Source organism: Melospiza georgiana, chromosome 15 (assembly GCF_028018845.1).
Source record: "Melospiza georgiana isolate bMelGeo1 chromosome 15, bMelGeo1.pri, whole genome shotgun sequence".
In the NCBI taxonomy this organism is placed as follows: Eukaryota; Metazoa; Chordata; class Aves; order Passeriformes; family Passerellidae; genus Melospiza; species Melospiza georgiana.
The window spans coordinates 4,633,895-4,659,653 of NC_080444.1; the positions used below are offsets into that span (position 1 = coordinate 4,633,895).

The 25,759-nt window shown below is 46.1% G+C and overlaps 2 protein-coding genes across 2 annotated transcripts in view; one reads left to right on the plus strand and one right to left on the minus strand.

Moving 5' to 3' along the window:
- Nucleotides 1-3,333: 3,333 nt before the first annotated feature.
- CYFIP2 (cytoplasmic FMR1 interacting protein 2) overlaps nucleotides 3,334-25,759 on the minus strand; it is a 49,803-nt gene continuing 27,377 nt past the window's right edge. The window contains exons 23-31 of the mRNA XM_058035113.1: nucleotides 25,653-25,740; nucleotides 18,636-18,779; nucleotides 17,749-17,839; nucleotides 16,960-17,090; nucleotides 13,804-13,876; nucleotides 13,208-13,302; nucleotides 8,616-8,854; nucleotides 8,058-8,205; nucleotides 3,334-7,496 (exon numbers count right to left, since the gene is read on the minus strand). Of these exons, the coding sequence (XP_057891096.1) occupies nucleotides 7,329-7,496; nucleotides 8,058-8,205; nucleotides 8,616-8,854; nucleotides 13,208-13,302; nucleotides 13,804-13,876; nucleotides 16,960-17,090; nucleotides 17,749-17,839; nucleotides 18,636-18,779; nucleotides 25,653-25,740 (1,177 nt within the window). The 3' untranslated portion in view covers nucleotides 3,334-7,328. The remainder of the gene's footprint in view (nucleotides 7,497-8,057; nucleotides 8,206-8,615; nucleotides 8,855-13,207; nucleotides 13,303-13,803; nucleotides 13,877-16,959; nucleotides 17,091-17,748; nucleotides 17,840-18,635; nucleotides 18,780-25,652; nucleotides 25,741-25,759) is intronic.
- FNDC9 (fibronectin type III domain containing 9) lies at nucleotides 22,930-25,621 on the plus strand. Its single transcript, XM_058035112.1, has 2 exons — nucleotides 22,930-23,039; nucleotides 24,161-25,621. Exon 2 carries the CDS (start codon nucleotides 24,168-24,170, stop codon nucleotides 24,828-24,830), a length of 663 nt encoding a protein of 220 aa, XP_057891095.1. The 5' UTR covers nucleotides 22,930-23,039; nucleotides 24,161-24,167; the 3' UTR covers nucleotides 24,831-25,621.

Sequence of the window (25,759 nt, forward strand, 5' to 3'; positions counted from 1 at the left end):
GTAAATTTACTGGCTGATGCTGGTTAGGAGCTATTAATGCAATGTGTGAATAAGGGCTGGGTAGAAAACCAGTGTGATGGTAAAGAGGGACAAATATTTGCTGTTTGCAGTGCTGGCTGGGGGAGTTCATGTCCCCTCACAGGCTGCTCTGCCTGCTCACTCTGGTGCTTGGGGCTCTCCCCTTTGCTGGACCTTTTCCAACACCCTGAGATCTTGCTCATAGCCAAGGAGGCCTAATTGTGATGTAGTTATTGGCAGTTAAACCGTGTCCAAAATAATTTTCAAGCTTTTTCAGATGAGTGTTGTTGACATCTGTGCTCACTGTGCACAAAGGGGTGGGAAGGAGGCAGCAAATTTTTATGGAAGGGATCTGGGGTTAAAATAATCCTTTTGGTCATGGTGCAGCTTCATCTATGGTGCAGGCAAAAGAAAAAGGCACTTTGGACCACATCTTTACCTTGTCCTGTCAGCTTGATTTCCTAAATGGAAAGGCTGATGTGACCACATACATGTATGTTTATGTATTCCTTTTCATCCCCAAAGATAAATTTGAGCCTGTGGGACACTTCTGCCAGATTTGACAAGGGATGAGACCTCCAAGAGAAGCCATTCTAAGTCCTGGGAAGAGAGACATGATGAGCAAAATGTCCCCAAAAGGAGGGGACACTGCAGTGTGAGCTGGCTCTATCAGACACTGGGGAGGGAGAATGCCTGGGGGCCAACACTGAGAGGGGAGAAGCTTCAGTGAGATTTTGAAATCAGCCATGGAACCAAGTGTGTCACGTATTTCCTCATTCCTGGCACAGGGACTGCGGGGGGTGCAGGCTGTGGAATCACGAAGTCACAGGAGCTGCATTTGAAGGATTTAGCAAGGCTGGGTACAGCAATATGGGAGTAAAGAGCCAGGTAGGGTTGGCATGGAGCCTTCTGTGCTTAGTCAAGGGCAAGTTGAGACTGATAACAATAAAGCAGGGATGCAGCCAATGCCTCTTTTATTGCTTCATATCCTAATTTTAATGGGAAGGCTGTAATTAAGGGAATTTAGCTCCAAGCTATGACCTCATGGGTTGATACTCACATCAGATGCTGCCTTAAAAATAACTCATCAGAAATCACGGAGTCTTCCATAGCAGCTCATCTTTTAGCAATGCAGTTCCTCCTGAAATACTGGTTTGCAGGCCAAAACCTTGACTGGAATCCGGGGGGCAGAACAAGGCAGCTTTGCATGCAAATAACCTCTCCAGCAACATCAAAAGGCTGTTCTTTCCTCTGCTCCTGTCTGCTCATCTCTTGTTCTGGAAAAAGTGATGGAAAACTACTGAGTACCAACTGTCCTCTGTTAAAAATAATGGTGGAAGTATCCTGCTAACAGGTGATGGAAACTTTTGCCCTTGGATGTCTGCTAGGCATGGTTTCTGTGGAAAGTTTCTGAACAGCTTTGTAATTTTTTGCTCTGGCTTTGTATCGTTTTAGAGATCTAAGGAGCTGTTTGCTGCTTCAAAGAGAGGGTGAACCCTTCTTCTGGCAATGATTTGATAAGGTAGGGGTTAAGGGAATTGCCTGGTGTTGGATGATTGCAGCACTACATGAAAGGATGCCCGAAGTTTGAAAGATTGAACTTCGATAAGCAGACAGCTTTTAATTCAGCCTGTCTCAAGGTAACCATGTCTGCAGTGGCTGAGGCTGACATTTGGTGCCACCAGAGTTTAGAGAACATCAACAGAGACAGCTCCCAAGCCTGCCACAGCCACGGTGGGCTCCAACCCTTGCAGTTCTGCCCTCCCCATGCCAGTGCACACACCTGTGGCTCTGAGCTGAGTGCTCCAGGGTCATGGGGCCATAAAATACATCCCAGCTCCTTTCTCCCAGCGTTGCTAAACAATTTATCCAGGTCACTGTGGCCCCACAAAGCCACATGTTGGCAGAGCAGGAGCGGTGGGCTGGTGATGGACAGCGGTGGGTGAAGTGACACGCAATCAGCAGATCTTTGTTTGCAGACTTCTTATCTGGAGGCGTTTGCATCAGAACTCTAAATCAAGCAAAGCCGCATGTGAAAGGCACTCCTGACTTGCAGAGGGGGTCACAGAAAGGGTAATTTTGTTAAGCTATTGAAATAATAAATCAATCATTAATGAGCAGTTCTCTCCATTGGGGAAGCAGACTTTTATCTGGAGATGTAAACATATTTAGGAGCATTAGGAAGAAGAAAGATGGGGGCCTGTATCTTTGATACTGCTCCCTTAGGGCTGGTTGTTCAAAATTCAGAGCCTTGGACCCTGATACTCAAAGCAGGAATTGCTGCTGGCTCCAGTGAGACCATGTGAGCTCTCAGCACTGGGTGAGAACTGGGGTGTCCATGACGCAGCAGCTAAAATTAGTTAAAAAAAAAGAGAAAAAAAAATAGAGAAATCGTGATGGGAGAAAGGATAAAACCCAAACAACCTGCCCAGTATCAGTGGCTGATGCAGGAATAAAGTCCTGCTCTCCTCTCTGCCATTCCCTGTAGCAGAACCATGTTGAAATCAGTAAATATTGGGCAACTCTGAACAATCAAACAGTCCTGCCCAGCAGGGTATCACCCAGAGAGCTGCAGCAGCCTCAGAGCTCATTGGAAAGATCAACAGAGCTGCCTGGTTATGGTGTAAAGTTCACCTCCCATTCTATGTGAAGAATCATTAAATTTCTGCTCCTCTCAAGCTGGGAAGCTGCTCCCATGAGGAAACCTTGGGAAGAAGCTGTGAAAGGGAACACCAGTTAGAGTTTGGTGAGCACAGGAGTCCAACTCCCACAGACCCATGGCAGTTGCTTCTCCCTCATTCCTCAGCTCCCAGACCTTTTCCCTTGGTTTCCACTTCTGCAGTCAACAACCATGGCTGCTCCTTGGGTGCTTTCAACACAAAACTAAGAATGGCTTCAAATGGAAATTTGGGAAAATAACAGCAAGGAGAATGTCCTGGAATAAAAAAAGGCCCCTGTAGAGTAGACAAGGCTGCAGTAATGAGAGGAAATGAGCTCCTCAGTTTAGCTTTGAGTAGAACCTGTCAAAATTTGTTAAAAATGATTATACGATTTTCCCTTCCCTTACCCTTTTATCCTAGAACAAGTTTTAAAATGAAAAATGTGTTGTGCAAGGAAGTTCTCCTCAAAAATAATTAACTTTTTTTATAGGAAAATATGTCCGTTTTGGTGCTGACCACAAAGCCTCATATTTTTTCCTTTGGTTTTTAGAAAAGCTTAACATTTTTATCAAATTGGCTTTTCTTTTGTGCAAGGTACAACTGAAAGCTCTCCCCAGAGAACAGTTATCACAATGATGATGATAACACCATAAGGTAAATTCTGCCCATTTCATGAATGAGCCCAATTTTTTATTTCTCTTCATCACAAAAGTCATCCCACATTTGTTGTACACATTGTTGGTTGCTGTGTTACGGGACATATCACCAGGTATCAGATGCTTTATTCTTGCAGAAGCACTTCTAATGGAGATGGAAGCTTCTGTTGGCTGAATTTTAGAACAACAGCAAAAAATAATAATACAAAACAAAAATATCATCTTCAGCTGCATAGCAAATATGGATCAAAAATTTAACACTGTATCAGATCACAAGCGTAAATATACCTCACCATAAATAAAATTCATTGTACAAAATAACTCAAGCAGCTTTTCATACAAATATGGTACATTTGACAACAGTTTTTGAGAATATTTTCTTGGTTTTTTACACCTTTGATTCTTTTCTCTTTTGTTCTCCAATACACATGAACCTACTGGACTGGAGTAATGCAGGAGGAAAAGGACTAATGTGGTTCAGTGCTACTAAGTGCTGTCAGAATTTAAAAGGAAAACCACTGAAGTGCTGAATTTCATCTAGTTTGCTTCCCCATTCTATTCTAGCATTGCAAGTCAAGTGTAGCATCATCCCAGAAAAGCATGTGCACTGCCAACAGTCACATTTTATAACAGCAAAGCCAGAGGGGACATTAAAATAACCCAGTCTGAGTTCATGCATGACACAGGCCATCCCTTCTCCTCCCTGTAATTCCTGTTTGGAGCCAACAGCTTGACTTTGGAGTAGACATTCCAGGTGGTGGCTAGTGAGTGCTGGGCAGTTGCAGACTACTTTAGCATAAGCAGGAAAGTATAGGTAAAAAAAGCAATTCCATTGTCAGTGAACTTGGGAGGATTCAGACAGGGGTCAACATTTCCCTAAGAAAACATTAGATCTCTGCAGATTATAAAAGACTGGAAAACACAGGACTGAAGCACAACTGCAAGGAAGACTCCCAAACTTGGCAGAAAGTCTGCAAGTGTGGGGAATATCCCTAACCCCTTGGCAATCTGTTACTATTTAGCCCTACTCTTACAAATTTGCTCCCTATTTCCATTAACAATTATGACATTTAAAAAAGCACGAGAGGAAAAAACATCCATTTTCATGGAGCTGTTTAAAGACCTTAATCTTGGACCTTTCTCACAAACAGACAAAGAGGGTGAGAAAACTGAAGCTAAGGAGTATCTGAATCCTTGAGATAATCAAAGGACAGTAACATCAAATCTCAGAAATTAAGACTGATTATTACTAGCTGATATCTCATACTACTTGAGCAAAAAGGCAAAAGATCTGCACACACTCTACAGTCAAAACACTTTACATTTTGCTCATGCACTTTGACATTTTGCTCAAAACATTTCATCCCTTGGAATCTGGAGGGATTTGACATTTTTGCTAGCAAATCTGAGGGCAACAAATAGATTTCAACTACCTGTTATTTCAAGTACAGCCTGTATAAGTACAACAGCTTTCCAGTGCAACTGTGTTTTGCAGGGTTGCAGGGAATTATGGCAAAACTACAGGAAAAGAATGCAAACAGATTTACAGATTATTAGGTGAAATATCTTATGACTCACTCCAGACCCAAACTGATGAAAAGAGGGATTTAAATTCACCTTCCTACATCCCATTTTTGTCTAGGCAGCTGAGACTGGGCCATTTGGTACAGTTCATTCTTTTGTAGCAACTTCTGGTACATGCTGGCTTCCAAGAAGACTCCAGCATTCCATAGCTTGTCAGATGTAATAGGGCACTTAATTTGTGCTGTGCCTAGAGGTGGCTCCGAAAGCCAGACAGGGACTTGTGCCAACTTTTCAGCAAGACTTTCATACCAAAATAACAAGCCCTTGCTATTTAGGTCAGGAAAAATAGGATCTTGGTCGGATCTATCTTCCTTGCATCTTGTTTTCCACAAAAAATAAAGTTCTTGATTCTTCTCTTCCTTTTAAAAATATATGTCTATATTCCCTCACTCCAGTAGTGTAGAAGTGTTGGATCATGATGGAATGTCAGAACTGACATCCTTAGAGGAAGAGTTAAGTAGAGAGAAAGCCCCAGAAGCTCTTCTGCTGCTCTTCCTCATGACACAGAGGAAAGAACTCGCCTTGCTGGGCTGGCTCCTTCCCTGCCACTCCAAGATTTCAGCCAGACTTCCTGAGATTTGATTTTACTTTCAGGTTACTGTGCTGCACAATTTCCTCCCTGCAGCTGAAAAGGTCTGCCTCAGTAAAAAAAAGAAACTCAAGGTGTGAAAATGCCCAGCACTTGTCACGTGTGGGGTATTGATTATTGATTATCAAGGGAGTAGGTGACAAGAGTCTGGGAGCACAAACTCATGTCACACACCAAGATCCCCTCTTGACAGCAGTAGTTTGCTGGCTGTTGTTTCTGAGGACAAAAACTCCAGCTCAGATATTTCTACTAATTAATTATATGCTCCCTCTGAGAGAATAAATGTCCAGGCTCTGCCTTTTTAACATCTGTAACAGCATGCAGTTTACAAGGCATGATGAAATGCATGGAACAAATATGTATTATCACATCTGGATACAGCAATTTTTTTGCTGTGGCCAGGCTAGAGCTGAGGAAACACTGCCAGTTGTGAGGCTGGCATCATTTTCTCTTGGAGCACATGGTTTGATCTCCTTTCACATCAAGCACAGGCTTTTGTATCACTCCAGTGACCCTGGTGAGGGTTAGAAGCAGGTAAGACCAGGAGTTATGAAATCCTCCTTGAAGTTCCACCTGAATCTCTTCTCAATATCCAGGGATCTTAGATTGGCTGAGTGGGAAAAGGCAACAGACTCCAGTGTTCTCTCTGAACATCTCTGAACTTGGAAAATTCTGGGTATTTTTTAAAGCTTATCCTATATTTTATCTTTCCTAAACAATCACATGATTTCTGAGTGATGGGAAATTTCCTAAGCCCTGCTGGTAGTCACCATTCTCTGGAGAAAGGTATTTGTTTGCTGTGCCACTAGGAATTTGTCTAAACCAAGGGAAAATAGCATCCCAGAACACACACATTACACACCCTGCTCTCACCGTTGGCTGAAGAACAAAGATCCCATATGTTCAAGGTAACTACACCTGCATCCTGTCAGCACCAGTGATTATTTCCACCCAAATTAATATGTTTGAGAGCACATTCACATGAATGCAGCCTCTTCTGTAGTCCACAGGAAATCTGGTTTATTGGAAGATAAACCAGACATATGAAAATGCGTCTTCAGGGGAGAACCTCTGCATAAAACAAGTGGACGTCCCATAGCATGGAAAAGCCAGGCTGTTTTCTGTTTCCCCAGCTCTCTGAAGTGCTGAGGAGTTATCTGGTGACTGCCTCATTGCTACCCTCAAGCCCACATGCCAAAGCTCATGAAAACAACTGCTGGAAAGGCCAAGGACAAGCAGAGAGCACAAAGCTGGATGAGACATCCATCCACAACCAGCCTGGCGGGGCTCCTCTGCACCCAGCACTTACTGCTCAGGGCACTGCCATGGGTGACATCCTGCCTTCATCCCTTCTTCCCCTCAAAGACTGGATCGGGGACTTGTCTTCAGCCCCTCCTGCTCCCTGGCTGGTGGCACATGTCACAGGGGTGTTGATTTGTCCCACTGTTTCTGCAGTGGGAGCGGGTTCCTGGCGCTGTGGGAGCGTGGAGCTCTCCCACCTGAGGCTGCAGTATGGCTTCAGAGAGATGTGTGGACTGGGTGAATCACAGGGAAAACTGGACCACTTCATGGAAGAAAAGCACATTTTGCCCACCCACCCCCACCCCCCCTCAAGTCCGAAAGCTACGAGTAAAACCGATCACAGGGATGGTACAGAGGAACATGCACTCCAGCGGGGCGAGGGGACGGTGTGTCCTCGAGAGGAGAGGCAGACCCAGCCTCACTCCCTTGGCAGGCCTCACACCACCGAGTTTACCCCTCCCAGCTGGTTTGGGTTCAGTCCCTGCTCCCTTCCCACCCCGTGCAGGGTCCGTGTCCACACTAGCAGGTGGTGGCCAGCGACTGGTGGATGGGGGGCTGGAAGCAGCGCACGTGCTCCACCGTGGAACTGTCTGTTTCCACCGACTTCATGTACTTGTTCAGGATGGCAAAGATCTCGTTGTTCAGGATCTGATACTTCCTGATCCTGTCGGCCATCTTCTTCAAGGGCTGGAGGGATGGTGAGGGAGAGAAACAGCACATGAAGGGTCTTATGTCATCTGACCAGCTAGGAAGTAGCAGCACCTGTGCCCTGCTGCTGGAAAGCTCTGCTAAGGCAAAGCAGCTCTAACACATGTTCCTGTTCCACTTAGCACCTCGCAGGGACCCGGTGACTCGCTTCATTATTGGGTTTGATGACTCAAGACAGAGCATTAACAAGATCACTGAGGGTCCTCAGTTAACCACTCCGAAGTCTAGGCTCCCAGCTGCTTATTGATAAAGCCAGCGAGATCACAGGATGGTTGCTGGGAATACCAGCTCCTCAGGTCCAGCTTCCCAACCCCAGGAAGAAGGGAAAAGCTTTGGGAGAAAAAAGATTTGATTTTCAAGCCAATTAAAATCTTGGCCTCTCTGCTGAGACTGCAGATGGAAACCTTGCAGCAAGGGCAGCCAGTAGGAATAAGATTAACACCAGGCTTTGTTGTAATTGATGAGTTTGGACAAAGCAGGATACAAAATAGAAAGAAGTGTGCTGGCTTGGCTCCTTTGGGACCTCACCCTTCAACTTACCACGTTTTTTATGATTTCATCTTTCCCATCCTGCCTCTGCACCTTCAGCAGGTGGTAGCAGAAGTCGAAGAGGTCAAAGCGCCGCTGCTGTCCAAGGAGAACAATGATAGAGCAACCTGCCCAGTTCAGACCATCTCCAAAGCACTGCCTGGAGGGAGGAGCAGGGTGATGGGTGGGGAGACATGACAGGATAAGAGTTAGGCAAGAGAAGTACCACGGCACCAGGAACTTTCTTGGGTGAATTCTTAGGGAAACCGGGTTCAGTCCTGAGTATACACCTAGAGAAAATGAACCCAGAAGGAGAGAATACAGGATTACACCCAGGCCAGGCTGTGTAGGATGAACCACGGGGTAAGATGGGTGAGGACATAGTACTCATAGATGGCTTGTTGGCCCATCTACCCATCTCCTGCCTTCAAGCATGTCCCTTTACCTTGCTCTTTCCTCCAGCTGTTCCAACACAAAGCTGAGCAAACCAAGGACCCACATTGCCCCTGTACCTCCACAGAGGCTCTCTCTGCAGCTGAGGGCACCGGGGGTCCGGCTGGGGACACTCACTCTGCCGTGAACTCGTTGGTGCCCACGGGGATGCAGTACACGAACTGCATGGCGCTCCAGAGCCGGTGGAACTCCACGCACTCGTCCACGTGCATGACGCCATTGGTGGGCGGCGGCCCGCGCCAGATGGGGTCCTGCAGGTAGCTGCGGATGCGCGTCAGGATCACCTCGAACATGGAGAGCCCGCAGCACAGCCGCTCCTTGGTCAGCAGGTCCCCCTCCCGGGCGATGGCTATTTGCTGAGGGACAGCCACAGGGACACGAGTGAGGATGTGACCCACGCCCGCCGGGTTTAACGCTGCCTGGTCAGTCCCTGGAGGTCCAACCTTACCTCTGATGGCTGCTCCCACGGCACTGCCCACCCCAACCTTACCTCTGATGGCTGCTCCCATGGCACTTCCCACCAGGGAGGGATCCCCCATCCCTCACACAGGAGGATTAATGTGGTGCTCTGTCACAGACATGTTTTATGAAAAATGCTTTCCTTAGGATTTTTTTCTCCTGAGAAGCTGAGAGGCCTCAGGAACAAAATGTAAACAATGGCTATCTGCTGCTGTGGAATGCAACAGGTGCATCTGTGATTGGTCTCATGTGGTTGTTTCTAATTAATGGCCAATCACAGTCCAGCTGTCTCAGACTGTCTCGGTCAGACACAAACCTTTGTTATCATTCTTTTTCTATTCTTAGCTAGCCTTCTGATGAAATCTTCTATTCTATTAGTATCGTTTTAATATAATATATATCATAAAATAATAAATCAGCCTTCTGAAACATGAAGTCAACATTCTCATCTCTTCCCTCATCCTGGGACCCCTGCAAACACCACCACAGTGCTCTGCTCTATTTCACTGACCTCAGGATCTTTTGGAGTAACTATGTACGTCAGAACACCAGAGCTGAAGGCAAAGCTCTGACCAGAAATACTGATCCTTAATTCTGCTAGCGTGCTGCTCTGCCCTGTTAGTGCTACTCAGCGCTTCGTTTCAAGATTTTCATTTCATGATTCATTTAATGGGTTTCGTCTCATGATTTCTGCAGATTATGAAGATAAAACAGGAGAGAACAGGGACATTTTGCTTCCCAGGGCATTGCCATCATCTCTTCAAAATGCAGATAGCGTATGGCTTTCTTGATTTCTTTTGTAGTTAGGGTTAAAAAGCTCTGAGGAAGATGAGAAGCCACTGCAAACTTGATACTGAAAAACTTGTGGTTTATAAAAAAGCCAAATAATTTTTTCCCAGATGTGGAAGCTTTACACACATGGATAATTTTCACACGCGTGGATAATTTCTGTGACATCCCTTCACAGATTTAGATATACAAATTTGGAATGGCTCCACTGGATTAAGTTATTTTGGCTTTTACACTAGAGGCAAGTTAAAAGAGAATTAACTTCATTTCAGCCCCACTGCTCCCCAAGAGGACAAAAAAATAAAAAAAAAAGAAAAAGGGGGTGGTTTTAAACAAGCAAGCAGGGCCTTCCCCCAAGCTCACTGAGAGGTGCAAGCATGGGGGTCTCCCATTGCCCTGGTATCCTCTCAGCTGCCCCATTTCCTGCTGTTCCAGTGGCAGGACTGACTTCTCTTTGCAGTGCTGCCAAAACTAACCCATGAAATGGGAGCTGGGTGCTGTCAGAGCCGTGCCCACGGCTGTGGGAGGCTCTGGCTCTGCCGTGCTCACCTTGGCAGAGGAGTGGCTGCACAGGCAGAGCCCTTCATCCCTCCCACATTCTAGAATAAGCACACAGAGCAAGTGTGACATTGACTGAGACCCTGCCTATCCCAGAGGACTTCCTGGAGCTTTAAGCAGTTTTTAAGCATTTTCTCCATTTCCAGCTGTCCTTGCAATGCCTATAAAAATGTTATCCCAATCAGCAACGATGGGGACTCAGAGCAGCTGGGACAAAGGGCAGGCGCAGGTCCTGGCTAGACATTAAGAACATGAATTATGCTTGGTTTACTTGGGTCATCTTCATTCCACTCTGAAAAATGCATGAATGTGCCTGCACATCCCCATTCCTGATTATCAATTTATGCTGGCAGTAACCTCAAGCATTTTTAGTTTGGATGCTCTTGAAATTAGAAGCGTTTCAATTCTTGCTTGTGCCACAATTTCAAGGATGTTCTGGGGACCCCAGCTCAATTAGTGTTCAACTAATAGCAAATATCAAGGGGAAGCTGTCATCATAGAGGCCACATTCGGTCTGGGATCTCTTGATCTGTTAAAAGCAGGGATGGCATCACTGATTGCACAGCACACACCTGCCTGTGTTTGCTTGGCAAGTAAAGCAAAGATTTATTTCACCCAGCTTTTTAGCTAAAGGCTGTACAGCGTCCCTCTCCTCACCTGCTCCCAGCTCTTATGGGCACAGGTCTGCACACACTGGTCTAGCATGGCAAAATGAGGGCACAGCAGAAACAGAGCCATTTCAAATGTAAATCAGGTGTTAGCAATACTGTTTGCTAAAACATAGTGATAAAAGGGACAATTTTGAGACCGAACTTCTCCAGTGATCTTAGTACACGATTTCTGAAGAGATCTCAATTTAGAAAGGGATGCATCTGCTTTCAGTGTAGGTAGTACCACTCAGTTATGCACATTCACAGACAGAATTTGGTTCTAAGACTCATCACAGTCTTTGATACAGGACTACCTTCCTAGGGGAGACATCTTAACTCAGGCAAAGCAGCTGGAGAGCTGTTGGTGCTGTGTTCAGAGCTGCCTCACAGTCTGGGGTCCCACTGATTTCTAAGATCAGGAGAGGAAGGATGCTCTCAAGGTAAATTGATACAGGATGCCACTGTGCTGACTCAATTATCCCTTCTGTCTTCAGAAACAAAAGCTCTGATTATTTCCAGGGAAGAAACCAGACTGACCAAGCACTTTTGAAAACCTCTTACTAAATACCTTTATGGTCAGCATTAAAAGGGAGAGCATTCCTGTAATGAACCACTTTGACCCCTCTGGTTCTTTATAAATGGTCCATCAAACAGCTGCTTCTGGATTTCCAATGCAAAGTAATTATTTACAACAATCATTGGCAGTTTTCCCGCCATTGCACAAATCCAGTTTTGATTTTCCAGTTTTTGAACCTCTTTGACAGCCTGTTTACTGGTGAACTTGCCAGAACCCTACCCAAAACCTGCAAAAACCCATAGATCCCCACTATAATAACATGCATGGGGCCACCTTTTGGGAGAGGCTTCGAGCAGGCAATGTCAGCTTAGATTCTGGACAATTGTTACAAGGCATTTATGCATTCTATAGGAAAAAATCCTGTATGGCCTGTGTCCAAAACTGCATTTCCAAAATGCATGTCCAAAACTGCATAAAAGGAGCAAGCTTAGAAGCTATGGAGGCACCTATAGAAAGCAAATCTTGTGTTCATTTACATTTGAGCTAAAAAAAAATTAAAATCTGGTACCCAACTGTACCTGTGGGATGAATATGGGAACAGTTTACAGAAAAATAACTTCTTAGTGGGACATGAAATATCTTTTGTTTTCATCACCATTATAACTACAGCAGAGATAAGCAACGAGTGGACTCTAATAGCAGAATTCAATGATGATTTTGCATGGAAAGAAGGAGAGATAGAAAGACCAACACAAAGACACGAAAACACAGAGGTGAATTGTTTTTCTTGAGTGTCTCCTTTAAAAGGAAGTGTCTACAGAGTAAGATAAAGTCCTCAGTTATCCAGCCAATTTCTCTATTTCAGATGATTTCCAATGATGCAAAGTTCAAAATGTCCTTGATCCATGAGAAAAAAATACAGGAAAAAATACCAACCACTTTCTGCCTGCCATAGATCTGTCACCTCCTACACCAGCTGAGTGTTCTCTCCATTCCCTCATCAGTACATTACAGGAAAAGGGTGTTGATTCATTTGATACTTGAAAGATTTTTATCCCATCAACCCCAAGTAAATGGGCACTTGAAGTTTGATAATTTCTATCAATGGAGCTCAAATTTTGCCCATTGCACTGATCAGTCTAGGGAGATATTTTAAACAGTACTGAGTTTCTGCACAAGAGATCTTTCCCAAGCTGAGACCCACATCAAGAAGATTCTTAAATGGAGCCGTAAATTTTAAGCATGTGCTGAAGCTCTAAGCATGTGCTAGGAGGGAAACCATTCTCAGATGAATTCCTTGACAGGGATGAGCTTAAATGGACCCCACTGCAGTCCTAAAACGGGATCCCCAAAAGTGATGGCAATTGATTGTTAGGACAGCTCTGCAAAGATTCTCCTCAAACCACTCCAGCAATTCTCCATCTTTTTAAAGTGTAGATGAAGAGGTTTTTGGAGTTGTTCTGATTCAGAACTGGCTACTAGCACACTTGCCTTATAGCTCCCTGCCAGCTCTCCTGACTGGAGGCAGCAACACACAAATTGTGTGTGGTCCCTCACGAATTTCCCTTCAGAGTGTTTGCTTGGGCAAGGATTCCGATTTGCTCGTCCAATTGATGTTTTGTGGGAAAAAACAATCAATCAATAAAAAAAAAAGGATCACTTTTCCCAAGGCCAAGCAGGCCACGTGGGGACTGCTACGAGTTTCCAACAGCCATCCCTTCCAATGCAATCCTTACCTGCGGAGTGCCCAGCCTCTCTATTAGGGGAACCAGGTGGAGTGGGGCATACTTGGCTTCGAGACGCTTCATGCGCACCTCCAAGCGTTCTCCTTCTGTCAAGCGAGCAGCAAACAGTGAAATGAGAGGAGGAAGTGGAGACCCGCCAGAGTTTGCTCAGAGCTGCCCCCCACAACCATCCGAGGAGACTGTGGGATCAGGGAGCCAAACCACAGCAATGAGGGGCCAGTGATGCACGGGAGGGAGGGATGGGCAGTGCAGTCTCAGCAGCAGCTTTATCACACATGTCCAAAGCACGGCCCTGCTCCCGAGCACTCCTGTTGAGATGGACATTTCATGCTGCCACTCTCCAAAGAGGCTGTGAAATGGCTTCCAAACCTCAAGGGAACCCCCGAGCTGACTGAGGTTTCAGGTTGTAACTATGCTACAGGTGATGCACCCCTGGCTTTTGTTTGCACCTGATGTTTGGCTGTATCCACTGATCTGTTTGGAGGGGGAAGCAGGGTCAGAGCTAATCCTCAGCAGAGATGGGAGAGAAAACAGCCTCTGGGCAGACACCTCTGAGTCTGCCCACTGCTTCCCTCTCAGCTTCTTACCTTTGATGTAGACCCTGGGCAAAATATTTTGGAAGGGAGCAGCATGCAGCAAATCACAAACTTCTTCCTGGGACTGAGGCAGGAAGAAAGAAAGATAAAGTAAGTTATAAAATACCTATGGGGGAGAGTGAATGGCTCAGGGGCCTGGGCAACACTACAACAGTTTACACCTACAGCACCTCTTCAGATCCAACCCAGCTCAGTAGTAACTCCAGTGTTTGAACTGAAATGATCTAAAACTGGATGTAGCACTTCAGCTTCAGTCAGGAAGTTTCCCTAACTCAAGTTAAGTTACTTCCTGCCCGTATAAGGTTAGACCTTTACACTGATTTTCTGTCCTACTACTTAGCCCTGAAAACTAAGAGGGGATAAAGAATATGGAAGTTTCCATTTCATCTTGCCCTGAATGAATTCCTGCAGCCTGTTCTTTAAGAGAGTGCCCAGGTGGAAATTACCCTTTAGCTTACTTATTTTAGGAAGTGTACATGAAAAATATACTGCCATGTGGCTCTTCTGCAAATAGGCACATCATAACTGCTCTGAAATGATTTGGTTGTTGGTATGGTGTACTCAGCCAGGGCTACCAGAATCTCAGTGGTGCAGGCACCAAGAAGAATAAAACAGAAGTCCAGAGAGGAATAACACCATGAGATGCCACCTTAGGGGATGCATGCCAATGCACTTGAGAAAAAAATAATCCCAAACACAGATGCACAAGGAGGAGAAACCTAGAAAAAGGCAGGTGGAGACTGAGGAGCGATGGCCGACAGTACATTGTACACGAGTCTGCAATGGGAAACAGCAGCGAGGAAACCAAAGCTGTTCAACACAGAGGCATCGTGTCACGACAAGGCACCAGCCTGCTCCTGCCAAAGCCTGCTCCCAGGCCATGCTTTCAGTTCTGAGCTCACTGGAGAGATGGGACACACTCGGAAGCAGATCATGAGAGCGCAGCAGGAGGAACCCGGGCCCGCATGGAATGGCTGGGCTGGGCCTGTTGGGATGCAGGGGTGCACAGCACCCTCCCAGCCAGCAGGACAGAGGAGCATGGAGCTGCAGGAGGCTGCACTGGCGCATGGATGCTGGGATGAGAGCAAGTTTGTGGGAGTGCAGTTTGTGACACAGTGCTGGAGGGACAGGAACAGTCTGGGGCCCCTCCACGGGCACAGAGGTGCTGATGCTAACGGAGTGGGCCTGCCACCTTGGCCATTTTGTTTGCAAAACACTGTTTCATTCCTAGGTGAATGTTCTTCCACAGTTGTTTTCCTCTAATACAGTGAGCATTTTCAGCCATTTGCAGCCTGCATTCACCTCATATCTGTCCCAAAATGAATTGTGTTATTAACAGACCTCTTCCCCAAGGCCCATTAACCGAGAGCACAAACTCTGCTTAGAAATTTAATCCCAAGCAACCTCTCATTCCTCAAACTTAAACAATAACAAGGGGGCAAAATGCAGCAGACTGGACATCTGCATCAGAGCCATTTTTGCCAGCAAATACCAGCAGCCTTAGATCACTCAGACAGCTCTGAAGGTAACTGCAGTATAAAAGCAATTCCTCCTGCTGCACAAGAGCTCCATTAGAGGGAAAATCTTGTTCTGTGACAGCTCTGTGCATCTGACATCCTCCAGCAAGTGGGAACCAGTGCCCACTGCATGCAAAATGGCTTTGTATTCCAAGCCTGTTACTGCAAGGAAAAACAGAGGATCCAAGAGGGAGAGACTTTGTCTGGCACAGAAAGTAGCAGATGTGGACTTTGGTGGGCAGCCTTCCTTAAAGGAACCCCAAATTCCCATCATCTTTATTTTCTGCTATTCTAAAATGCCAGTACACTGCTGATGTACAGTTCTCGGGACTGAAGGAACATTTCTGCATTGAAATGAATGATTTCTAAAGAAACCACCATGTCCCTTGAGTGTTCCATTAAAGATGTGACAGGAAAGGCAAATGCAGTACATCCAGCAGAAAACCCAACACTGGGAACAGCAGGAAGCACTGACAAAGCCACAAAAAGAACAGAAACTGCCAGAGTAAAGTTGGCAACTCTGGTTATTCTATAAAATTCTATAACAGCCAAGCTGCTAGGTGATACACATCTCTTGTATTCATCTTATGCAACCACTGTTCACTGAATGTGTTTGATACACTACACCAAGAATTAAAAGTCTCTAGATCTGGAGTTAAAATGCAAAGGCAAGGGCAGAAATATCCATTTTGAGGACATGCAGAGACTTTTAGTTTCCTCTGTGCTCTATGGCCAGATAAAACTTGGAATCTTTGAACTTTATTAAGGCTTTGCTCTGAACAAAACTCCTGGTTTTGCTTGGAAATTCTGTCTTATGCTAGAGAAGCAATTTTGAAATATTTCTGGAAAAATTGAAACAACCCTGCCCAAACCATTATGACACAGTATGCATATTTAACATACTTGTGTTGTTGAGCACTCCTCAGTTGGCTCTGGGCTAAATTATGAAATAAATTCATTGCTTGGTAAATTTGTTTTGTGAAAAACTAGGAGCTAAAAAGATGAGTGGCATTCAGCTACAGCCTTTGCCCCACACAAGTAAGGGCATCACATGAGCTGAGAGACTTGTGCACATTTAAAACTCCAGTGCAGGGGGCAATACCAAGTTGTTACTGCAGCCAAATTTTCAGTGAAGATGTCCTAGGACATATATAATAATCATATTTCCTTCCTGTTGGACTGCTTTATCCATTCCACCATTACAATCAATGAAATTGTTTCCATTGCACTGGCACCCCAAAAGAGCAGAGGGATCAAATCTACTTCTCACTGTACAAATATGCATATAAAAAAGTATTGATCCCTGCCCCAGAGAGCTTACAATCTAGAAATTAACTCCAGTTGGTTTTATTTCTAAGCAGGACAAACAAGGGGCAGCTTTAGGTCCAAGAATGAAATCTGGATTTCCAGTATTCAGATTCAGCCATGCCAGAGGCCTGACCCAGTGCCAACGCACACCATCCCCATGGACATGCCCAAGACTCCAATAACACAGCCCCAGAGAGACCCTGAGAACATGAGAAGCTGGAAAGTAACACTTCTGAAACTCTTCTGCTGGAGAACCCACTTGCACTTCTACTCTTGAGCTGGAAATTTCAGGTACCACGTTGGTGTGGGGGTTTTGCCTTACCAAAGCCTGCTCGATAAGGAGGCAGAAGAGAATGGCATTGCCCACTTCTCTGAGGCTCTGGAACACATCAGTCTTCAGCTCTGCATACTCAATGATGTCCTTCAGCTGGTGGTGGAAAAACTCCAGGATTCCTTAAAAGAGAAGGAAGGACAGTCAGAAAGAGATTGGAATCACTTCCCGGTAATTTGGATGAAAAGATGATCAGTGTCTGGTATTCCCTTAATCACAAATTGCAGCTGCTAAATGGATACACAGAGATTGGCATTGGGAAGGACTAACAGGCAGTGTCTTTTCCTGCTTTCAGTAAGCCTTGGGAAATAGGGAGTAAGTCATTTAAACTCCCTGGATTTCTTCATCAGAGGAGGAAAGAGGTTCCAGGCTGTGATGGATGACTTGGTGCTGGCTTATGTACAGCAGCCACAGTTTTTGACTGCAGGCATGCTGCAAAAAAATCTCTTCACCAGCTAAACAGAGCATTTGAAAATACCAGTGAACTCACAAAAGCTTACAGAATCCTGAAAACATAAGAGAGGCTACCAGAAGACATTCCCTTATCTGCCATCTATGTGCTCAAAAGGAAATTTCCAGCAGGAGATTTCCTGGGAAGGTTTCCTATACCTGTTCCAGCGTTAACAGCAGAGGAGCTGAAAGTGTCCCACAAAACCTGGCTGCAAGTGGCACTGGCAGGACAGGTGCCCAGCCTGGATTAACCATCAGTGTGGGCCTCAGTAAATGCTGCAGCAACCCATGGCTGAGCTCCTGCTGAAGGATCCCACCAGCAGCACCCACCTGGAGAGCCATATTCATGTCTTGGCAAGCGGCAGATCTTGGGCATGACTTCAATCAGAGTCTTCACATACTGCAGGATGGTGCCTTGGAGCTGTTGGAGACAAAGGGAGGTTAAACTGGAATGCCAGGTCTCCTGGCACTGGTTTTGAAAGAGGCTGGTTGTGCGTGGGTCCACATCTGACAGCACACGATGAAACCTCAGCTGGAGTCTGAGAAGAACTTGCTTAATTTGGATTTCACTCAAATATTAAATTCAGACCAAGTGTATGGAGTCAGAGTGCTTTTACAGCTTCCTCCCAAAGAGTAAATCCCAGCTGCATGGATTTTCAACTTCAAAATACAGCTTGCTGTGTTTGCATTGTTTGCAGCTGAAATCTAAAACAAGGCTCAGTCTTAGATGCAGCTTGCCAAAGGACTCACTCCCTAGCACAGGAAATGCTCCTTCCACCTGAGGAATGATCCCTGGATACTCAAGAGTTTAATAAAGAATTTACATTCATGTAGAGCAAGTTTCTGCAGATCAGATGTTTTGGACACACATGGATTAGAGCAGAGCACACTGCTTAGCTTAAAGCCCTTGCTGTCATTTGGAGTTACACACCTGCACCCTGTGGATACATTACATGAGATAATGCACTAAATTCCATTTAGTCAACCATAAAATCTTTGTGCTGAGTGCTGTCTCATCCTGCTGAGGCACTCCACCATCCCACAGGAATCACTGGGATTCCTCATCACTGAAAACCAGCCCATGGCTCCAAGTGCTCCAGCATGGATCAAGAGACACGACGGTGCCCCGATGCCAACACCCCGATCCCAATGCCCACACTGCCTGCCCCCATCCAGCTTTGGGGCCTCTCCAGCACCAGGGCCAGGCTCAGAATTACCAGGCTCTTGACAATCTTCAGCAGCTCCTCCATGACTACAGCAATGCCCTGGTAGCCCAGGAGCCGACAGATGGTCTTGAAATGCGGCGGCCCCACGAAGTTGCGGTAGGAGCTGTAGATGTGGCTGTAGGCGATGTTGAGAGGCTGCAAATTGGAATTAGAGACAGTCACAGGACCTGTAATTCCTGACCAGACCTGTAATTCTCTTATCACAGTATTATGTTCCATCACTACAAATTTTAAGGAGGAGGAAGATAAATAATAATACCGATGGCCATTCCCACTTGAGCTTCTTGTAGGAGACAAGATTGCTTTTCTTCCTACATGCTCAGATATACTCTAACCTCAACACTGTCATGTCACAAGGTTTTATGACCCTCCTATGTAGCAACACCACTTTCATTTCCAAGGTAATTTACTCTCCCATACACTCCCAATCAAATATTTCAGTTCAGTGGACCTTTGCCTCTTCAAAATCAAATTGTTCTCCACTAAAATGAAAAGTTTTACATACATTCAAGCAGAAAGATTTTTTTTCCCCTATGAGCACTTGCTTTAAAATGAGGCTGATTAAGAAAAGCAGGAACTGAAGCAACTGAGTTTAAGGGCAGATAGAAAAGACACAGAAAAGATCCTTTTTCCATCCTGCAAAGCTTTACATCAGCCTCTACTTAACAGACATCCCATGGGTCTGTGTCAGGGGTAAGATCTGACACTGGTCTGGGGAGAATGGTGCCCAGGTCATTGCCCCCAAAAATTCTTAGCAGCAGAGAACAGAAAGTGATTTCCAGGAATGTACTCTATCAGTGTCATCTTGGAAACATGGAAATTGCTGCAACATTTCATTACTGGAACATTTACAGGATCCATTTGGTGTGAGGCAAAGAGAAGTAGGGGGAATTAATTCACTTGTGTGCTCTGCAGAGCAGTACTGAGAATCAGATTTAGCTGAGACACCACATGCTCAGAGAGGGCTCTGCAATGTCAGTGTTGGCATCACGACTCAGCCCAGCAGAGGGGCTGCACTCTCCCCCTGACATCTCCACCTCAGCCTCAGGGAACAGCAAAAAAGCCATCCTGGAAAAGATCCTGGCATGCAGTGCCCCTTCCAACAAAACACAGATTAACCCCAGGCTCACGCTGACCTACAGGTAAAACAAAGATAAGGAAACAAATTAGACTGAATCCCAAATGCCTTCCTGTGGATACTGCAGACATATTCTACAGGGATCTTTTCCTGCCAGTAATGGAGCCAAGGGAGGGATGGGATGAAGGCACTGAGGAGGTTTGGGTGAAAGGGAGCCAGGGCTGGGGTACCAGAACAGGGCAAAATGTTGTCTTTGCTCCACCACTGCTGCAATATCCCCAGCTGGAGGCTCCCATCACCCTCCACTCCTGACTCACTCACAAGGTTTACTTTTAACACTTCCTCTGAGCTGCTAATGGGTTACAAAGTCATTGGCTAAAAATTGGAAAAGTATTTTCTTTTGCTCTCAGGTACAGAATTTCACCAGTGCACTGACCACGCTTTCACAGACTTGTCAGTTACTTTAATCAATTAATTCACCCTCATTCTGTCACAGCCCTACAGATCTGGTCCAGCAGGTTGTTACCTGCTATAATTCCTAAGTGCTCTTTGAACCAGCAGAAATAAGGCTCAGCTAGAAAGTCCCCTCTTTTCTGTGAATTGTAATTTCACCTCTTGTTCCTGGTAGGTGCAAATAGCCCTGAAACACAATATTAAGTGCAGAAAGACTGCCTTGGAGGCTCATTCACAACAAGCAAGACCTTTCTCTCCCAGCAAAACTTTAAGAAAAAATAAAAGGCCCTGAGTATGTGGGTATGTGTCAGAGTCAAGAATTATTTAGGCAGACAGAAGCCTACTTTCAAAGCTCCTTGGATACCAGAGAACTGAGCAGCTCAATTAGGCTTCTGTCTGCATCCTCAGATAACCAAGTCTTGAAAAGTCTGGTAGAGACAGACCCAAAGCCACTGGTTATGCACCCTGATACATGTGAAAAACTGCCATGTGTTTTTTTTGAAAAGTGTTTCTGTTTAAACACCAGGTAATGCCCAACCTGGAACATCTGCCAAATGGCCAACATGACCATCCCAGAGGGAAATCAATGCTCCAGGCCCCCAGCCCAGCCACACTCCCACAGCTTTTGTTGCTTTAACTTTTGCACTGCACTGTCCCAGCCCAAGGTGTCCTCAGAAAGTGAGAGCTGCAGGGGTGATCCAAGTGGCCAGAGATGGCTCCCTGCACCTTCCCTCCACACCTCCCTGTAGGCTCCTTTACCCTGTTATTTCCCCAGACTCAGCACACTAGCTCATCCTAGCTTGGGGGAATAAAAAAAAATCCTTATTTCAGTGGGCTCATGAATCCACATTCATTTCTGGAGGGATCTTTGCTATTCCATGGCCAGGGGACTTCTGTGTGTGCATGTGCCTTGTTCCCCTGGGATGGGTTACCACCCCTGGCCCCAGCTGTGGTGCAGCTGGTCAGGTTTTTCCCACAGCAGGGCTGAGATTTGGCTGTACAGCAAATCACCTGGCAGCACTCCCTCACACCTCAGTGGGATAAAGGGGCTGGAGGGCAGCTCCCAACCAGCTCGTCCCTTGAGTGGGGGTCTCAGCAATCAGCCTGACTGGGAGAAGAGACCTTTTGGGATGTGCACTGGCTGCAGATGAGCAGGATGATTCACACCTGCCTGTCTGCAGGATGAGGTGGGTTCCTGGAGCTCTCTGCAGAGCCACACAGTGCACTAACAGCAGGCTTGTGTCTAATAATAATGCTCTGCCAGCAATTAAAAATATAACTCCATTTAAGGGTGAGATACACAGCTTGGGGTAGAGACTGTAGGATGTAAAAAATGACACCAGTGGGTATTTTAAGACAAAGCAGCTGAAGGCACAAGCTGGCAGCACAGCACAGCACAGATCCCTCCCCCATGCTCAGTGGCCATTTCTGACCCCTCAGAGGACCAAAGCAAAGCCTGACCCTGACACTTCCTGTGAGCAGCAGCTGCTGGAGACACTGGAAGGTTTGCCCCATCCTTGGTTTGGGGCCAAATGGGCAGGTTTTGGGGATGGGAGGCTGGGATTTGCACGGGCCAGAGCTCCCAGGGTCCCACAGAGCCCACCCTGAACCCAGGGACAGCCATCTGTAACTGTGACCATGTGGGCAAGGCCCCAGTGTTGCTTTAGGAGCTCAGGGGGTTACCAGCTATGCTCTGGGGAAGCTTTAGCAACAAATGGAGCAAATCAATCCCCAGTTCTATTTCCATGTCTGTGACCTTGCTGTTGGCCATCACTCAGACCTGTCTGAGCTCACCTGAGGAAAGGCAGGGAGAGTTTTATCTGATAAAACTGAACAGAGAGGGATAATAGATAATACTGACAGATCCAGAATTCCCTTGGAAAAATGAAGAGCTAATGAAAGAGCAATATACTCAGAGACAGAAAAAAGAATTTGCACACAGCCCAAGACAAGTTAGGGCTCCCAGCCAACCTAATTTCAGTGCAACAGCTGAGAGTGTCTTAGAAAGTGGAATGAGTAACTCCAGACTCAGCATCAACATTTCTGGAAAAGTTCCTCTCCAGCACATTTTGGCTTTAGAGAGGAGGAAGCCACTTGCTCAGAGCCTCTCCCTACCAGGCCCATCCATCTCCTCCTGGCCACAGGCTCACCCTGCTCCCCTGAACAGCACAGGCACTGGCTTTGCCTCTCCCTCCTGCCCTCTCACCAGACTGACGGGGACACCCCAAGCTGTCTGTAAATCAGAGGCATTCAAAGAAGAGTGGGTCTTAATCCCATGCAGTTCAGCAGGAGGTCAGAGTCTTTGAAAAGCCAATTCCTACTCCCATCACACGGTTTAGAAAATATTAAAAGGCTACTGGAAATTGCAGCACCATCAGGGATCAAAATGTACTGCTGATGGCTCTAACTTAATTCAGTAGTTTAAGTGTGCAAGAAATCACAGAATTAAAGACAGAATCTCTGAGTCAATGGGAACCACAGGTCAGGATCCCAGATTTCACACCATGTGTGTGTAACCCCAGACGCTGCTGGGCTCAGTGATGCTCTTGTGGATACAGGGGAAAAATAAAACCCAAATAAGCCAGCAAAAAACCCTACCTGGCTTGTTTTTTCCTGCCTTGGAGACACAGACTTCTCCCAGGCAGAAGCTTTTAGGGATAACATTCCCAAATCAGTGGAAGATGCCTGCCCATCCTTTCCTATTGGTTGCCATGGTGAGAGATGACGGAGCCTGAGCTGGGTATAAACGAGGGAGTTCAGGGAAGGGATTCAGCAGAGGCAGAGGGAGACAAGTGCTGGCAAGGCACTGCCTGGCTTTGTCACCAGACCTGTCACCTCTGTCACCACGGAGGACCTGGCTGGAGGTAAGTGCTGGCTCTGGGAGGGCTCAGCATGGGCATGTGCAGCCTCGTGTAAGGACTGATTAGCAGTCAATAAATGAGCTTATTCTTGAGTGAATGAAAGGAAAGTTAGTTACTGTTAGAGAGAGGAAAAAGGAATGAGTAAACCAGCTCAACTGAATGGAGGTGCTGCTCTAAGCACTCTCTGGGCAGGAGGGAGAGCCCTGCAGCGAGGCTCAGAGAGCACTTTGGGATCTAAAGGAGTGATGTGCTCAAGTAATTTGTGGCTGTTGCTAAACAGCCACACAGCTCAGAGAGTATCAAAAAACTACAGGACATTGTACCATGAGGATCATCATCTACTACTCACTGGCTCTGGCTCAAATCAGTTTAAATGTTAAATTTGTTAGGCGGGCAGTGTCTTTTTTCTGTCTTTGTTCTTACTATTCATATATTTGTGTTTCCCTAAAGGCACTGCTTTTATATTTCACCAACCTACAGATTTCACATTTAAGATGCTGATATTGCAGTGTGAGATGCTGCAGGAACAGAAAGAGTTTATACTTTTATTAAGCAAGGAAGGTACAGAAAATGCAGTGACAGTTTAAAACAGTGAATTAATCATTATGGAGCTTTCTAAATGGCATTTAGGTGTAAAATCAAAATATCTGTTGATTGGCAGCTTCACAAGGCAAGCTGGATCTAGTTTAATCATCCCTTTATCCTAATCACACTTGCAGTATCATTTTTATTTTGTGGGAAACAAAAAGCTAAAATAGCTTTAATAGTTTAATAATCACTTTATGCTAATCACACTTGCAGTATCATTTTTATTTTGAGGGAATCAAAAAGCTAATATAGCTTCTGATACAGACAAGCAGTCACAGAGGTTTTTTAAGAAATATAACTGGAGCAAAAAGTATACCCTGTGCTCCAACTGGATGTTTTTGTTATGAAGCAGAGTGATACAGTAGTCTGGGCAACAGCAGGATTCGTCTTTTGCAATTTTAGCATGGAACCTAAATGAGGCAGGATAGTTTTGAGTCAAATCTAAGGCAGAGTAAGGAAAGACTTCATGGATGTCAGCGTCCTTTGAGCTCTGACACTAATCAGAAACCTGAGCCTCTCCCTGCCTGTGGTTTCAGGGGCACGATGAACATCGAGGTGCACAACATCACCTACACCAGCGCCACGGTGTCCTGGGCCATGAGCAGCCCCTGCCCAGAGAACTACTACCACGTCATGTACCGCCCCAACTGGAACAGCGTCTTCGCGGGCTACCTGCGGCAGAACTTCCACCGCGAGGAGCGCGTGCCGCACCCGCTCAGCTCCCTGGTGCTGCACCGCCTCACGCCCTCCACCATCTACGTGCTCTGCATCACCTGCAAGAACTCCTACCCCTCCAGCAACCACTGCACCACCTTCCACACGCTGGACAAAATCCCCCTGGTTTTCGGCGGCTCCAAGCACGAGCCCACCACGTCCATGTGGATGGTGAGCAGCCTCCTGCTCCTGTGCTTCCTCGCCCTGCTGGCCTACGGCTGCCTGCAGTTCTGGTCTGCTCGCTGCCACTGGGCTGCCAGGCTGAAGCACCCCGAGTGCAGCTCTGAAGAAGTGGGGGAAGGAAGGGGCTCACCAGAGGAGCCACTGAGTGATGGACTGAGAGAGGAGCTGCTGGAAGTGCCCATGACCACTGTGCTGATGAGGAGCTCCAGTTTCGTGAAGGAGAGCCCGTATAACTCCCCTCACTGCTTTTTCTCCTATAAAAGCAGCGATGATAAAAGGGCCATCCTGCCACAGCATGGCCTTCAATGAAAGCAAAAGGAAACAAAATCTTGCTTAGAGATTTGGTTTGTCCTGCTCTTCCCTAGCTCTTGCCAAGAGGACTGTCTGTGTGTCCATGGCAGCTGTCTGTCCCAGGGTAGAACATGAGGCATAGACATTGGTCACGGAGAAAGATTTTTGTCAAGTGACAAAAATACTCTCATTTGCTGAAGATTTTTAAAAAAGAAACCAAGTCAGCTCTCTGGGAACAGCCAGGCTTGGCAGACTGTAGTGTCATTAGCTCATGTGCATCAGTGCTGTAGGTTCACCTCAGAGTCATCAATCAATGTGCATAAGAAATAAACTCCACTCAAGTAGTTTCACACTTGAGTGCCCCTCCACTAGCATCACAGCCCAAGCCTTTGTAATGCCTGCATAAACAGTCATTGCAGCCTGTGAAAAAAGCTTTTTGTCTGTATTAAGTAGTGCACACACAAGTATTTCAGTAATTCCCATTCTGAACAGAAAATGGGATTCCTGAAGAGGTACCTTCCTTGGGGAGCATCACTGCATCAGAGCACCAACTTGCTCACTTGCCTGTGCATTTAGATGGACTTGATTCAGTCTCAGTGCCAACACCAAGCAAGACCAGTGCTGACACCCCTTAACATTGGCATTTTATGGAGAAGAATATGGAAAAACAACAGCAACAGCACATGAATCTGCTTCTTGCATGTCTGTTTGGTTGCACACAGCGATGTGACCCTGCTCATTCACACCCACCACTCTGTAAATGAACCTTGCATTTCTTTCTCTTCCTAAATAAATATTTCCAACACTCACTCCTCTGGCTGTTGTGACTCATTTACTGACCTTGGACCCGTAGAGGTAATAGGGCTGGACGTTGGCTGGCTTGTCCCGCTGGGGCTCCTGTGTGAAGGGGATGGCTGTCCTCACAAACCTGCAGCAGGCATGGGAGA